The following is a 17,546-nucleotide window of genomic DNA, read 5'->3' on the forward strand; positions in this document are numbered from 1 at the left end:
CTCCATTGAGTCTCCAAAAAGCTCATCCCCAGACAGGGGATGTAGGCCAACCAGTCTTGAAGGTTAACCTTCATATCAGCAACCCTGAGCCAGGCTAATCTCATGGCCACAGATATAGATATTTTGAAAAGCAGGCAATTGCTTAACTACATATTTCAGGTAGCATGTGAAATAGAAGTTGTAATTAATGATTCGATTTGCCAACATGGAGTTTTGGTAAAGATGTCTACCAAACCTGTCCATAGTACGTCCCTCTTGACCTGGCGGGACCAAGGTGTAAACTTTGGACAGGGTAGACTTTTTCAATGTGGACTCCACCACCACAAGACTGATGAGACAGTTGAGGTTTGTCAAAACCTGGACTGGAAATAATCCTGTATAGAGAGTCCAGTTTCCTGAGAGCAACAGGAACAGAGAGAGGAGAATCCCAACTTTTATGAAGGGTTTTTTTCAAAATTCCATGCAAAGGAAGTTTGATAAGCTCCTTAGGAGGTTGATCATAGTCCATAGTTTCCAAAAATTCAGCACTATATTTGGAATCTGCCTCTAGCTTGATAAACAGATCCTTACCCAACTGTTTAGTGAAGCGAGTGAAGGAAGGTCTCTTCATAGGGGATGTCTCTCTAAGAGGAGTCTTAGATGGATATTATGGCTCAGGAGAGTCATAGGCCTCTATGGTCGAATAAGAAACGTCACTATTGGAATCCATTTGAAGATCAGAGTCAATAAGCAGTGATGGAGATCAATGCTGCCACTTGGAACGGTGTCGGTCTAATGAGGAAGGTGATGCAGGATGTTTATGTTTCTCTGGATGTTTGGAGGAAATATGTTTTGACATGCAAGAACACTTGCTAGACTGAGAACGTCAAGGAGAAGAAGAATGATGCTTCGATGAACTGGAGGCACAATGCTTTGATGTATGGCTGGATGATAACCGGTGTGGAGAGACATGATGATGCATCGATAAAGCAGTGGCGGTACCGGCACCCTGTGTGGTGTGACGCTCAGGCTGGGCCAGTATCGGAGGAATCTGTCAGGGTAATAAGCCAAAAAACATATCCCCATACTCCGCAGGAGAGCATCGAGCTTCTCTTGGAACTGTGGCTTCATCTCCGGTACCAACTGTGCCGAGACTCATTCCAGAGAGGATAACTGGATGATGATGACCCCTCAACTTGGAAATGAGTCGCATAGGGGGTCTTCATTTGGTCGGCATGATTGGACTCGATGCCATAATGACCTACGACACCGTTTGGGAAGCTGGTGGCTTTTTAGCTGGCTTACTATAAGGAGCGATGACCTGCGACACCGGAGTCGATGTCGGTGCATCGGACGACACTGAGGGTTTCGACATCAATGAATGCAATGCATCAGCTCCTTCCATGCCGACACCGAACAACTTCTCCTGCTATAGAATGTGGCTCTTAATGGTGCGTTTTTGAAAACTGGAACAAAGCACGCAAGACTCAATGCAATGTTCCAAGCCAAGGAACTGTATACACCAATTATGGGGGTCGGTGATGGAAATTGTCCTTTGGCATCTGCTGCACTTTTTAAACCTATTAACAGACAGGACATGGACAAGAAAACCACCTCCAAACTGAACTCAATGGTTGAGGTGAGAAAGAGGCCCCACTGTCAAAATGCCCAAAGGCAAAAAAAAAGGGAAGAAAAAATTATCCCGAGTACCTTTTTTTCTTTTAAGGAAACAAAGAAAATTAAATGCGTGAGCGGGAAGACAAGGGCTGAAAAATGAATGAACATTTAAGAGAAAGACTTCTTAGCTCTGTGGAAAACTAAGAACTGAGGAGCTGCGCGCCTGCGGGCATGAAGGCACTTGCACATGTGCGGTACAGTCAGTCGCAAACTTTCTAAAGTTCTTAAAGTGATGATGCACTTTTGCAGCTGTCCATAACAGAAATCTCTGGATGACATCACCCATAAGTGATGCTGCCTGCTTGTCCTGGGATAATATATCATACTACAGACTGACTTTCTACAGTCTCTCTCATAGAGACAAAAATCCATATAAGATCAGCTGGTAATATTTTGGATTTCTAACACCATTTGAGAAGGATAAAGGACAAGCCTCTTCTGCCTCCATCCATCATTGGTCATCTTTGAATAGGGGATTGGTGAAGGGGACTTGATAATAATAATAATAACTTTATTCTTATATACCGCCAACAATCTTGCGACTTCTAGGCGGTTTACAGTGAGGTGAAACTGTACAGTCAGCGAATTACAGAGTATAACAGTGACCATCTGATATTAACAACATTAATGATAACAACAGTTTATGTACTGCCGGACCGGGAAGTTCCGTGCTATTTACAATGAGTTAGAAAAGTTTCATTAATTGATTGGGACATTCATAGTTTAGAGATTAGAGGTTAACAGTTTGCAAGATCAGATATGGGTGGAATTACGAAGGGGGCTATTGTCCTTGTTCGTCACCTATGTAATTCAAGAACAGGTATGTTTTTAGGTGTCTCCTAAATTCGCTATAGTTGTTTGAGTGTGTGATTAGTTTTCCTAGGTCTTTGCCCCATAAGGCTGCTTGGTACGATAAAAGTTGTTGATGATGTCTCTTATATCTGCATCCTCTAGCCCGGGGGTCGGCAACCTGCGGCTCCAGAGCCGCATGCGGCTCTTTTCCACCTTTGCTGCGGCTCCGGTAGTGTGTCACGCAGGCATGCAGCTTACAAGTCCGGCGTCGCGGCGGGAAATAGCCATGCTGAGCAGTGAGCTCAGCACATACACAGATGAAAGCCTTGCTTGCTGATTGGCCCCGCCCCGCCGTGCCGCCGGACCAATCAGCAAGCAAGGCTTTCATCTGTGTAGTGCTGAGCTCACTGCTCAGCATGGCTATTTCCCGCCGCGACGCTGGACGTGTAAGGTGCACGCCTGAAAAAGAAATCATCCTGGCCGGGGTCGGTGTCATGCTCCGGAGATCTACAGCCTTCCTATCTCCCTCTCCCTTCTACCTGCTTCCAGCCACATCCCCTGCTCCGCGGCTCTCTTCGGCAACTCAGCAGCAGCGATCGACACAAGCTTCTGACGTCGGGGCCTACCCTCTGCGAGTCCCGCTTGTTTCAACTTCCTTTTTCCACAAAGGCGGGACTCGTAGAGGGAAGGCCTCGATGTCGGTAGCTTGTCTTGATCACCGCTGCTGACAAGTTGCTGAAGAGAGCCGCGGAGCAGGGGGGTTTTGCCAGGTGCAGGTAGAAGGGAGAGGGCCAGATGCAGGACTCGTGGGTGAGGGAGCAGAAGAGAGAGAGAAAGAGAGAGGGGAGGGAAATAAAAGGAAATATTTCATACTGGGCTGGGCCGGAGTGAAGGGAGGATGGAAAGATTCTGGCTACAGGATGCATTAACAAAGGAAAAGGGGGGAAAGCTGAAAATGGAGATAGTGACACAAAGAAGAGAAAGAGTAAGCAGGACCTACTGAATAAGGATAGAGATACAGAGGGGACATGAAGAGGAGGTGAAATAGAGACATAGAAGTAATGCTGAAAAAGTGGGGGGGGGATAAAGACATTGAAAGGGCAAATGGTGAACATGGGGTAAAGACAAGGACAGAGACAAATGAAGATTCTGAAAAAGTGGTGAGATAGGGATATAGGTGAGATGGACACAAAGAAGGGTGATGCTGGAAAATAGGTGGAATGCTAATTCTGACAGACACAGAAGGGAAATGCTGGATCAAGGAGAGATGGAGCTCAGGCTGGATGGAATGAGGAGAAATGCCTTGTTGGCCCGGAACTTCCTCTCCTACGTCAGAATTGACGTCAGGGAGCGGAATGCTGGTCAGCGCAACACTTCTGCAGGGAAAGCTTGGGACGGCGGTGGCTTGGGGGCTGTTCCCCGATTGCGGTGGCAGCAAACCGAGTGGCTTGGGGGACGGCACGGAGACAGAAAGAAGGGGGAACAGGGAGACAGAAAGAAAAAGTTGGGGGAGAGAATGAGGTCTGGAGGAGAGGAAACATACAGGAGGCTGAAAGAAAGGAAGAAAGATTGGATGCACAGTCAGAAGAAGAAAGTGCAACCAGAGACTCATGAAATCACCAAATAGCAAAGGTAGGAAAAATGATTTTATTTTCAATTTAGTGATCCTGTATATAGCATTAAGATAAGAAACAATATATGCAGTGTTAGATTTGTTTTATAATGGTTTTGCGGCTCCAAGTTTTTTTTTCTTTTCGAAAACGGGTCCAAGTGGCTCTTTATGTCTTAAAGGTTGCAGACCCCTGCTCTAGCCGGTGGGGAAACAAATTTCAGGTGTGTGCTTCTCTCATGTCTGTTAGTTGGGAATGAGAAGAGGTCTATTATATATTTAGGGGCTAGACCTGATAATACCTTAAAGCAGAGACATCCTAGCTTGAACTTCGTGCGAGCCTCCATTGGCAGCCAGTGCAGGAGTCGGTAGGAAGGGGTTATGTGATCGGATTTCTTCAACCCGAAGATCAACCTGACTGCTGCATTTTGTATAAGTTGTAGTCTCTGCATTTGCTTCCGAGAGATTGCCAGATGGGTAATGTTGCAATAATCAAGGTGGCTTAGTATTAGGGACTGTACCAGAATTCTGAATGCTGAGGTGTCGAAGTATGCTCTAATGGACCTAAGTTTCCAGAGGGTAAAAAATCCTTTTCTGACTAGGGAGTCTACATGGTCTTTCATAGTTAGACCTTGATGGGATATGGAGGAGGAGGATAGGATTACTTGACCTCCAGCTTTCTCATGAGAAAGCAAAGTTACTAATCTGAAGCAGATGTTCTCCAAGGACACCAGGATGAATATCCACACATATGATGGGTGACATCATCCAAGCATGGCAAGCACTTCCAAGAATTCTTCTGAAACCTTTTGGAAGTGGTCTACTGTGCATGTCTTTCTGCCTCCCACTATCATATTAGACTGAGCTGGTCCTGCACATTAAATGATAATCAACTCTAAGGGAAGGTGGGCAAGACTGTGGATTGTATTCATCCAACTGACCTCAGAGAATACCTACTACAGGTGAATAATTTCACTTTCTCCACTTAGATAGGATTTTAGATAGTGGTGGGGAGGAGCCAGCTGCCTGGTACATGTAGGTACCAATGACATAGGAAAATGTGAGAGAGAGATTCTGGAAGCCAAATTTAGGCTCTTAGGTAGAAAGCAGAAATCCAGATCCTCTGGGTAGCATTTTCAGAAATGCTCCCCGTTCCACGTGCAAGACCCAAGAGGCAGGCAAAGTTCTTAAATCTTAATGTGTGGTTGAGACGATGGTACAGAGATGATGGATTTAGATTTGTTAGGAACTGGGCAAATTTCTGGGAAAGAGGAAGCCTATGCACATGTATGTCATTTAAACATCATATCTCCCCTCTCCAGCCTTGCCTCCAAAGTATACATACTGAGATCTTTAACTCTGTCCCCTACGCCTTATGATAAAGACCACACACCATTTTAATAGCCTTCCTCTGGACTAACTCCATCTTGATTATATCTTTTTGAAGGTGCAGTCTCCAGAAATGTACACAATATTCTAAATGAGATCTCACCAGAGTCTTATATAGGGGCATCAATACCTCCTTTTTCCTATTGGCATACTTCTCCCTATGCACCCTAGCATCCTTCTACTTTCACCATCACCATTACAACCTGTTTGGCCACCTTATGATTATCACATACAATCGCTCCCAAGTCCCACTTCTCTTTCGTGCACAAAAGTTCGTTACCCCCTAAACTGTACTGTTCCCTCGAGTTTTTGCAGCCCAAATGCATGATCTTACATTTCTTAGCATTAAATCTTAGCTGCCAAATTTCAGACCATTCTTCAAGCTTTGCTAGATCCTTCCTCATGTTATTCACATCATCAGGGGCGTCTACTCTTGCAAATTTTGGTATCATTCACAAAGAAGCAAATCTTACCTGACAGCCTGTTAACAGATTAAGGGAGTTCCCCTCCCCCATGCACATATTATACCCTGGGCAGCAGGAGAAGCTAATCAAATGTAGAACTACAGGTCACAGCATGCACTGGGCTATGGAGCTCAGTGTCGCGTCACAGGGGTGGGACTCACAGGAGAGAGGTATTTCTACCCAGGTTGGGTTCATTCTAGAGAGGTCCCCGACTGAGAAAGAGGAACTCTCAAGTTTTCCCTAGACATGGGGAGAGGCAGGCTTTGGGAAAACAGACTAATGCCTGTAGGAGTTTGGCTGAGGTAAGCCACATTTATTCCATTTTGTAAGAGGAAAATGATAACAAATAAAAGTGTGTCTTGGTTGTATATGTGCTGACCTCTCTGGGCAAGCCAGCCAAATCAGGCTACTCTCCCACACAGCCCTTCAGCAATATCGCTTATAAGAATGTTAAAAAGAACAGACCCAAAAAAACGAACCTTGAGGTACACCACTGGTAACATCCCTTTCCTCAGAGAGATCTCCATTGACCATTACCCTCTGTCACCTTCCACTCAACCAGTTCCTGACCCAGTCTGGGGCCCATCCTAACACTGTCAAAGGTTTTGCTAAATCTAAATATCCACACCTAGCGCCAGGAAAATGGGAATATGCAGATAGGCTTCTGTCAGATCTAGGGAGGCCAGAAATTCCCTTGGCACCACTGAGGCAATGATTAACCAGACCACTTCCCATGCGGAAGCAGGATCTCTTGAGGGCTGCATTTACCGACTTCGGATTCAGACTTGGTCGCCAGTCTTCCAAATCTCTTTTGGGCAAGATGAAGTATATGGAGTATCTGCCCAAGCCCCATTTCTATGTCATCTACATCTGTAAACCTCTTTATCTTCGCCAGTACTCTGGCTGCTGTTTCTGGTCTTCTTGCTGGAGAATTTACAAGCAGATCCAGGAGGAGCTGGAAGAACTCCAGCTTGTATCCCTCCTGAAAGACCTCCCCCTTGGGAGGGGGGAGGGGAAGCTACAGGCCTGGGGTCATTGCTACTTTTTGGAGGCTGCAATAGAGCAGGATTTAGATGCCCGGGGCACCTGGCACTCCCAAATTTCTACCTCCGAACTTGAAATGCCTTCGGATTAGAGACTGGTCAAAAGTACTGATGAAAGCATCTTGAGTCAGAAAAATTGCTCCAAATGGATCCTCTGGAGGTCTGAGGTCTATTGTCTGATAAAGATATTGAATTACAATCCGCCACACTGGCTAGATTATCAAGGCCCTTGCCAAAGAGCAATTCCCCTTTAAAGGGAAGGTTGCTAATGTTACCAGAGAAGTTGAATCACCCGCCCACTACCTGATCCAGAACATTCTTCAGCAAAGATGGCATTTTCAGAGACCTTGCTCAAGACCCTGAAAAGGTCATTCAGGGCATCCACCAAATAATCAACCCCTGCCCAAAGGAACTGGTGATTTGAGTTTAGTCCAGATCCATCACCTGGCTGATTCTGGAATAGCATTCCCAGGGGACAAATGATGCCACTGCTACTGCCTTTAGATCAATCGTCATGGCCTCAAAATATCTCTTGATGACAAAATGTAAGCTGCGGTCCTGGGAGTCCTTCAGAACCGCTCCACCTACACTAGAAGGGAGGTACATTTAATAACCTACACCACCAGTGAAACCACCTCTGGTATATTAAACAGCTGTTAGAACGCGGCATCCATCAGGTACAGCTTCACTATGGACTTAGCTACCCTAAGGGCCTCTCAGAGGCCTCCTAGTGATTAATTAGCATCTTAGTAATATCTGAATGTGAATGGAAGCATGTCGCCTGTGCCTTAGTGCTGGCTCACGAGCAAGCACTGGGTAGTAGAGGTCCGAGGTTGTTCCAACTTTAACTCCCGGAGGGATTCTGCGATTCTTCCCTGCAATGTGGATGACTTAAAACAGCCTGCACACTGAAAGATCCTCTCCCAGATCCAGGACTGCAACCTGATCGTGGTCTAGCCCCCCTAGCTAAGGTGCTGCATCACCAAGCACAGAGAACTCTGACTGTGAAAGCAAAGGCATTGACTATGAACCCTTGTCATCTGAGTACTGCTCCGCCTGAGTCCCTGCCACTTGCACATGACTGTTGAGGAGATTCTGTGCACTTATAGGGGAACAAGACTAGTGCAACTTCTACCAAAATACTCCAAAGGGTCTGGCCTGTTTCTATAGCTTAAAAACGCCTCATATAGCATATGGATAAAATTTGTCAGGATAGTATTTCAAATACAAACAAAAAATACTGATGCTTCAATGATTCAGCTTTAGACCTCGATCGTCAATGCCATGGAGATCAAGGTGGTAAAACAGAGCATTGCTCAGACTGAGTAGGTACTGGATGTGTCAAAGCAAACACCTGTGGTGCTTGGGCTTTTAAGATATCAGCTAATTCCCTCTGAACAAACTCCCCTATTTGATCTTGTATAGATGGCACTGGTATCAAAGAGATGGGCACAGCTGTCTTAGGGAGTGTGGAGTGTTGAGGCACTGGAGACGTCGATGACGAGGCACGTCCCAAAGGTAACAACTTGAAGAGAAGGTGACCTCATCTTGATGCATCAACGCTTGAGATGCATCGATGGAGTAGACACTTGAGAAGAGGTCGCAGTATGCTTGGATATAGAGGAATGTTTATGCTTTTTAGCCGACTCCCCCAACAGAGATAGCACAGACAAAGCCAACATGGCACGCTGAAGTAGGATGAATGGTATTGGCATCCAAATTCACCGACATCCTCGATGTGCCTGAAAACTCCCCAAAGAGTTTCTCAAACTGGAGTTGATGAGCTCTAAGTGAACTCTTTTGAGGCTTAGAGCAGTGCGGGCAGGAATCCGGTCAGTGTTCAGGACCAAGGCACTCAACACACCAGTTGTGTGGGTCAATCAAAGAGATGACTCTGTTGCACTAAATGCAGTGCTTGAAGCCACTAGAAGGCTTGTATATCAAAGGAAAAATAGATGATGCAAAATCAAATGACTCAATTGTCCTGGGAGGTAGAGTAAAAGTTAATTAAAAAAAAAAAATGATCAATGCTCCCAGCCTGCTGAAGACGGAAAGAAACCAAAGCAGCAGACAAACCCAACCTATTTATCCATAAAGAACACATCAGCTTAAACATTTGAGCTCTCTCTCTCTCTCTACTAGTTAGCAGCATGACCTCAGAATTTGCAGTGCTTGAAGAGGAGCATCTTAAGTTCTAGATAGGCACAAAGGAAATGACATTAGTACTGAGTTAAAACAGAAGACCGGAAAATACACTAATAAGCTTACACAGACTTTATGGATGTTGGTTGTAGTATGATTCTTGCTCTATAGTCTATACAAACAATATTAAAGCCTAAGAGGAGTGTTTAGGAATGACACAGTTTTAGCCTAACACCTTGAACTGGATTATAAGTACGTGAAATACCTTTTGTCATTAGTTAGTTCTGAATTAGGTAGCATAAGCTTAAATTTATAATAACCTTCTATACAAGACAAAAAAAATAAGTAATCACAAATGGTCACAGCTCTAGAGAATGAGTTACATCTTAGCTAATGATTTTGCTAAATCTGAATTCAATACAAATTCATCCTACTTAAATTAACAAAGCAATCAGTTAAAAACAAATATTTTAATTAAAACTTACATGATAAGAATAGGACTCCCCTTCTTCCATGGGCTCTTCAACCATTTTAAGACCATTCAGCTGCAAAATCATTAAAATAAAGTAAACTTTGGTAACACAGGATAACAAACAGTATCCTTGACTAGCACTCTATAGTATTCTTAGCTGTTCATAAATGGGAAAAAAAAGAAGCTGTCTGCACATGCCTGATATTTTTAGGAGGTGGTCTGTCTATCATGAGAAGAACATTAATTAAACAAAACTAAAATAACTTAGCAAACATAGGGTGAGGCTACCAAATTAAATGAGAATTTGCTACACTGATTACTAAGCTGTAGTAAGAAAAAGCAGCAATTAAAGTAACTCCACCCTGCCATGGTTCACACACCCCTTAGGGACAAAGCTAACCACCTCAAAACATCAAAGGAAATGTTGTATATTGGTTACAGTTAAATTATTTAAAAATTTCATTTTAAAAAATTCAGATTAAGACTGAATATTTGAACATGAAAGATGTACTATTGGTCAATCAAAGAGATTCATTAATTTTTCAATACAGAATTATCTGAAAAAGATTTGAAATCTTAGCAGTAACATTTACAACCTACTGAAAACAAAATTTTACTTACATTTGTGCTAGACAGTATCAAAACTACTTCAGTTTTTAAGACTCATAAACTGAGTAATTAATTTAAGACTCATTTGGATAAACATTTATCAAATCAGGCTCAATAAATCTTCCACAAAATACAAAGGTTTGGAGATAGTAGCTTAATCCTAACCCATAAAAATTACAGAAATATGAACCAGTTGGCAAACACCCATGCTTCACTGTGAAGCGTCCTTTTTGACACAAAGAGTGGAGTGTTTTGTTTTGGTTGTTTTGTTTTTTTTAAATAAGATTGTTTTTTAAATAAGATTGTTCAGTGGGCTGCTGCACACTCATATAGAAAACTATATTTTCATTTATTTTAAGAAAGCAAGTTAGTGATACCTAATGTCTCTGTCAACAATTATTAAGTCAAAACCAGACAACCTAAATATCTCAAACCTCTCTTTTTAATAGGAAAACATATAAAGGAAACAAGCACTGTATGATTTATAAACAATATTCTTTAAAATTCATTTACTGATCTAGTAAAAGTATACTACTTAATTGCACTAAATAAATATGCTCAATAACTTGTTGGTTTCACATGTATAATATGCATCAGAGATACCAGGAGTTGATATATACCAGGATGGGTAGCCAGCCTGTACCTAAGCCTTTGCCTACACTCATCTAGGAGGAATTATATCTCTGTTTCTCTCACCTGGGTTAAATGAGAGCCGTCTTCCCTCCTTGTCTTTTGTTAAATGTGTGTGTGTGCTACAGTACTATGTCTCCTGCATATGGGTGTGCCTTGCTGGGATCAACCCAGAGAACTGGGAGTTTATATGCCCTGCTTCTGGGCTGGACCAGTGCTGGGTCATTATTTTCATTACCTGTGCTATTCTTCCTCTCCACTTGCCTGTGACTCAGATTTCAGCTGGTCATATGCCTTGTATTTTTGGATGACTTATCTTGTGCTTTACGTCCTATGGAACCTTGCCTCATGTTTTAATATCTTGTTTCTAGATCTTGCCTGGATTAATGAACTACTCCAAAAGTGAATGCAGTTAACTTGCCCGTTGTTCCAAAGGTTAGTGTTGTATGGAATATCCCTTTGGAGAGACAGCAACAGAAATTAAAATGCCTTTAGATTGCATTGTGAAGCTGTATTCATTGTTTACTCTTCGAAGTGCACTCATTCCTAGTGAATGCCCAAATCCTAACCTGATTACTCTCATCAATTGCATCCATACACTATATATCCCTTTTATTTCCAATATAGCACTTATTAAATCAAATATTTCAATTATGATTAATCGCCCAATTAAAAATTTTGATCACATCTTAAGACATTAGAACACAGTTAACTGGATAGTGGCAATATTCAGCCTGCTACTCAATTAGCTACCAGCCCTCCTCCCCCCCCCCCCTTTTTACAAAACCATAGGACAATTTTAGCACTCAAAGGAATTCTATTCTATGAGTGTCAGAACTGTTACTGCTGTGGCCAGCGTTAAAACCACATTACAGTTTTGTTAAAAAAAAAAAAAAAGGGGGGGGCAGGTAAAGTTAAGATAGCAAATAAAACCTGTTCTAACTTTAACTGGGTAGTGACCTGAATATTCAGGAGAGGGGGAGGAGCCACAGCTCTTTCCCAGAGTATCCACCCCCTTCTGAAGACCTCCCTGCAACCCTCCTGTTGCTCAAAATACATTATAGCTGAGGGAATTAAACTGTAACAGTCCAGGCCTTCCTATTTGTCCTACTCCTAATCATTAAATTTTGTGGTAATGGACACAATTCAATAGAAGTTATAGTAGATTTTTTAAACAAAAAATTAGGCCAGATAGCAAAAGTTTTCTAAAGTTAACAGCAGAGTGAGTGGAGGATATTGATTAAGAAGCTTATATCCCTGAAGCATTTGAATGAGACAATGTAACAACTTAATTTTTATACTACACTAATTTTTCAAGACATGACCCAGTGGCGTACCTAGCATATGTGACACCCGGGGCCCATCATTTTTTGACACCCCCCCATCTATATGAAAAATATGATTTTTAGTAACAATCCACATATCGCACAACAAGAGTGTACCTAGGAAAAGGCAGCATCTTAAACACTGCAGTTAGCACTAGAACACCAACACATACATTGTAAAACTAAACAAGCCAGATCCCGCAGTTAGTTGATCCTGCAGTCAATGCCAACTGAAAACTATGTTCTTTTCATACACACAGAACATAGATACACTCTCACCCAATATGGAATAATCACAAGCTAAAAATAGAAATATGTAGACAAAAGTTAAACTGAACCGCCAAGAAACCAGACCCTGGATACAATGCAACACCACAAAAACAGTAACACATGTCCTCTAATACAGTGCAAAATATAAAGACAGTAGATGTAAATTTGGAAAAACTGATACATTACAATCACCACTTTACAAATTAACAAATAAAAATAGAACAAATAATGAGAAATAAAAAAATACCATTTTATTGGACTAATCCCCTTAAGCTCGGTCCCCATCCCCGCAAATCACCTGATTCCATCCACACAAGCCTTGAATTGTTTTATATTGAACTTATTATATTAAAGTATAAAAAGAAACAATATTCTGTACAATTGTCAATTTATAAATCAGCGTCTTCTCCCCACTCTCTCTTCCCCATTTCCCTTCAGCGTCCTCAGCCCACTCTCTTTCCACTTTCCTTCAGCGCACGCACATAAAAACAAGCAAGTAATTTTATATCATTTTCATTCTATTCATTCATAGAAATTAAAGTCTAAATAATGCCAGTCACATAACAAAACATGATTTTACAAAAATAATTCCCTGCACAGTCAAGCCTGCAAGGATTACTAGATGTCTTTCAGCAGCTCCCCTCCCTCCCCCTTACCTTTGTGGCCAAGTCAAAATGATCTACCAACAATAAAATTTTAAAAACACAAAGCACACTGTACACAGAAAAAATGTTAATTATCATTTATATTCCGGGGTTTTTCAAAGAGTCAAGGCTGAGATGACTTTATGCAATGTCATCTCAGTAACAACTATACAAAAATAGACAAATATACCCCCCTCCCTTTTTACTAAACTGCAATAGTGGGTTTTAGCGCAGGGAGCTGCGCTGAATGCCCCACGCTGCTCTCGACGCTCATAGGCTCCCTGCGCTAAAAAAACGCTATTGCGGTTTAGTAAAAGGGGGCCATAGTGCAAAATTAGACAGCATATATAAATTCTCAAAAAGGACACATTTTGATCACTAAATTGAAAATAAAATCATTTTTCTTACCTTTGGTAATTTCATCAGTCTCTGCTTGCACTTTATTCTTCTGACTGTGCATCCAATATTTCTTCCCTTCTTTCAGCCTCCTGTATGCTTCCTCTCCTCCAGATCTCATTCCCTTCCCAAACTTTTTCTTTATTTCACCCTGCCCCCTTCTTTCTTTTACCCTGCCCCCTTCTTTCTTTTGCTTTCTCGCCATACCCCCTTTCTTTCTGTATGTCTGTCTTTCTCTCTCTCTCCGTGCCCCATTTCTTTCACCCTGCCCCCTTCTTTCTTTCTCTCTCCACGCCCTCTTACATAGTAACATAGTAGATGGCGGCAGATAAAGACCTGAATGGTCCATCCAGTCTGCCCAACCTGATTCCATTTAAAAATTTATTTATTTTTTTTTCTTCTTAGCTATTTCTGGGCAAGAATCCAAAGCTTTACCCGGTACTGTGCTTGAATTCCAACTGCCGAAATCTCTGTTAAGACTTACTCCAGCCCATCTACACCCTTCCAGCCATTGAAGCCCTGCCCAGCCCATCCTCCACCAAACGGCCATACACAGACACAGACCGTGCATGTCTGCCCAGTACTGGCCTAGTTCAATATTTAATATTATTTTCTGATTCTAAATCTTCTGTGTTCATCCACAATTTTGGAGTAGTCTGTGTAAGCTTATTAGTGCTTCTTTGAACTCGGTCACAGTTTTACTCTCCACCACCTCTCTCGGGAGCATATTCCAGGCATCCACTACTCTCTCCGTAAAGTAGAATTTCCTAACATTGCCCCTGAATCTACCACCCCTCAACCTCAAATTATGTCCTCTGGTTTTACCATTTTCCTTTCTCTGGAAAAGATTTTGTTCTACATTAATACCCTTCAAGTATTTGAACGACTGAATCATATCTCCCCTGTCTCTCCTTTCCTCTAGGGTATACATATTCAGGACTTCCAGTCTCTCTTCATACATCTTCTGGCGCAAGCCTCCTATCATTTTCGTCGCCCTCCTCTGGACCGCCTCAAGTCTTCTTACGTCTTTCGCCAGATACGGTCTCCAAAACTGAACACAATACTCCAAGTGGGGCCTTACCAATGACCTGTACAGGGGCATCAACACCTTCTTCCTTCTACTGACTACGCCTCTCTTTATACAGCCCAGCATCCTTCTGGCAGCAGCCACTGCCTTGTCACATTATTTTTTTTCGCCTTTAGATCTTCAGACACTATAACCCCAAGGTCCCTCTCCCCGTCCGTGCATATCAGCTTCTCTCCTCCCAGCATATACGGTTCCTTCCTATTACTAATCCCCAAATGCATTACTCTGCATTTCTTTGCATTGAATTTTAGTTGCCAGGCATTAGACCATTCCTCTAACTTTTGCAGATTCTTTTTCATATTTTCCACTCCCTCTTCGGTGTCTACTCTGTTACAAATCTTGGTATCATCTGCAAAAAGGCACACTTTTCCTTCTAACCCTTCAGCAATGTCACTCACAAACACATTGAATAGGACTGGCCCCAGCACCGAACCCTGAGGGACTCCACTATGTTACTTCCTTCGAGCAACTTCCATTAATCACCACCCTCTGGCGACTGTCCGACAGCCAGTTTCTGACCCAGTTCACCACTTTGGGTCCTTCAACTTCAGCCCTTCAAGTTTGTTCAACAGCCTCCTATGAGGAACTGTATCAAAGGCTTTGCTGAAATCCAAGTAAATTACATCTAGTGTATGTCCTCGATCCAGCTCTCTGGTCACCCAATCAAAAAATTCAATCAGGTTCGTTTGGCATGATTTACCTTTTGTAAAGCCATGTTGCCTCGGATCCTGTAACCCATTAGATTCAAGGAAGTACACTATCCTTTCTTTCAGCAACACTTCCATTATTTTTCAAACAACTGAAGTGAGGCTCACCGGCCTGTAGTTTCCTGCTTCATCCCTGTGACCACTTTTATGAATAGGGACCACATCCGCTCTCCTCCAATCCCCAGGAATCACTCCCGTCTCCAGAGATTTGTTGAACAAGTCTTTAATAGGACTCGCCAGAATCTCTCTGAGCTCCCTTAGTATCCTGGGATGGATCCCGTCTGGTCCCATCGCTTTGTCCACCTTCAGTTTTTCAAGTTGCTCCTCCGTGAACGATGCATAATCTACTCCATTTTCTCGTGTAACTTTGCCAGACAATCTCGGTCCTTCTCCAGGATTTTCTTCTGTGAACACAGAACAGAAGTACGGTATTTGTTTAGCACATTTGCTTTCTCCTCATCACTCTCCACATATTGGTTCCCAGCATCTTTTAGCCTAGCAATTCCATTTTTTATCTTCCTCCTTTCACCAATATATCTGAAAAGATTTGTATCTCCCTTTTTTACATTTTTAGTCATTTGTTCTTCCGCCTGTGCCTTCGCCAAACGTATCTCTCTCTTGGCTTCTTTCAGTTTCACCCTGTAGTCCTTTCTGCTCTCCTCTTCTTGGGTTTTTTTATATTTCATGAACGCCAACTCTTTCGCCTTTATTTTCTCAGCCACTAGGTTGGAGAACCATATCGGCTTCCTTTTTCTCTTGTTTTTATTGATTTTCTTCACATAAAGGTCCGTAGCCATTTTTATCGCTCCTTTCAGCTTAGACCACTGTCTTTCCACTTCTCTTATGTCCTCCCATCCTAACAGCTCTTTCTTCAGGTACTTTCCCAAGTTTGATTTAGGTCCTAAACAGACATGTTTTCTCAGGATCAAACTTGAACTACAGAAATCAGTATCCATGTTTTTGGAATACTGAGATTCAGCGGTAAATATGCACCCTTTCCCCACAAAGATATACCTGAACAAGGTCTTAGAGATGTGGTTCAGGGGAGATGAAGTAACATAATGCTAGGAAAAATGGTGCAGAAAAGTGAATCAGAAGGGGCAGAGCTTAACAAACAAACCGAGCAGACAAATGGCATGAGAGCATTGCCAGAATGGTCTTTACAACGAAGTTAATCAGCCTTTTACTGGTAACCTTCACTACAAATCAGATACAACCAGTTCCCATTTACCCTACAGGTGTCATCTTAAAAAAAAAAAAAAAAACAGTAAATCAGACTCAATCTCTACCTCTTTACTGAGCAAAAAAAGGCCAGAACATGATCCCTGCTTTCTGGAAAATATGGTGCTGAAAAGCAGACTCGCAGTTAGAACTGCTTATAGCTGAAATGTGGTCATCAAAAACATTATAATGGAACAAGTCGAAGAAAGTAAATCCGATTTGAAATTGAAACATTAAATGCAAATGCACTTCACTGCAAAGACCAGGGGTGTCTAACCTGTGGCCAGAGGGCCATATGCGGCCCCCGTGAAATATTTTGTGTGGCCCCGGTCGAGGGCGATACAGTGTTTTCCTCTGCTGCTCCAGGGTGCTTACCGTCTTGCCGGCTCCATCCTGTATCTTGCTGCAGCGTTTGCGCATTTGTGCGGCCTCAGAAACATTTTTTTCAGCCAATGCGGCCAAGGGAAGCCAAAAGGTTGGACACCCCTGGCATAGACACTCTTGAAAAACAAAATTGGGATACTCGACAAAATTTGCCATCCTAGATAAACATGAACAAGTCATTATCCACATGCAGAGATCTTGAAAACCTATCAAATCGCATCGCAGAAACAACATTAGAATCCCTAGGGAAGGACAGAAGAGCCTGCCCTCAAACCCGAGGTCCTATAAAAAAAATGGCATCAGAATGCATCACCATAACCACTTGGTAAAACTGGGTAAAAATATGAAGAGAGGACCAATTAGTTACCCTGCAAAGTTCATCAGAATGAATTGCACTTCTCATCAAGAGTGCTTTAAGCGAATTTGTGTACGATCTGATCTTTGTGCTCTAAACCTGTTGGATGAAAAGCAGGCAATCTAACCTCCCAGCTGACATGAAAGACTGGAGACCACTGTCGGCAAGAAGAAAGGTACAGTATGGAGGAAAAACACCTGTGTCTGTAATACAGAGAAAGGGTTCCCTGCATGAAAGAGCACAAAGCTCCAAAATACGCTATGCTGAGACAATGGTGACCAGAGAAACCATCTTGATTGGTAGGTCCAGAAGAAATTCATCCTATAGTAGTTCAAAAGGGGCATCACCAAG

The 17,546-nt window shown here is 42.5% G+C and overlaps 1 protein-coding gene across 7 annotated transcripts in view; it reads right to left on the reverse strand.

Moving 5' to 3' along the window:
- RPS6KA6 (ribosomal protein S6 kinase A6) overlaps positions 1 to 17,546 on the reverse strand; it is a 247,171-nt gene that overhangs the window by 164,130 nt on the left and 65,495 nt on the right. For all 7 annotated transcript variants that reach the window (XM_033946594.1, XM_033946591.1, XM_033946590.1 and 4 more), the window contains exon 2: positions 9,581 to 9,640. In XM_033946594.1, the coding sequence (XP_033802485.1) occupies positions 9,581 to 9,640 (60 nt within the window). The remainder of the gene's footprint in view (positions 1 to 9,580; positions 9,641 to 17,546) is intronic.

Source organism: Geotrypetes seraphini, chromosome 5 (genome assembly GCF_902459505.1).
Source record: "Geotrypetes seraphini chromosome 5, aGeoSer1.1, whole genome shotgun sequence".
Taxonomy (NCBI): Eukaryota; Metazoa; Chordata; class Amphibia; order Gymnophiona; family Dermophiidae; genus Geotrypetes; species Geotrypetes seraphini.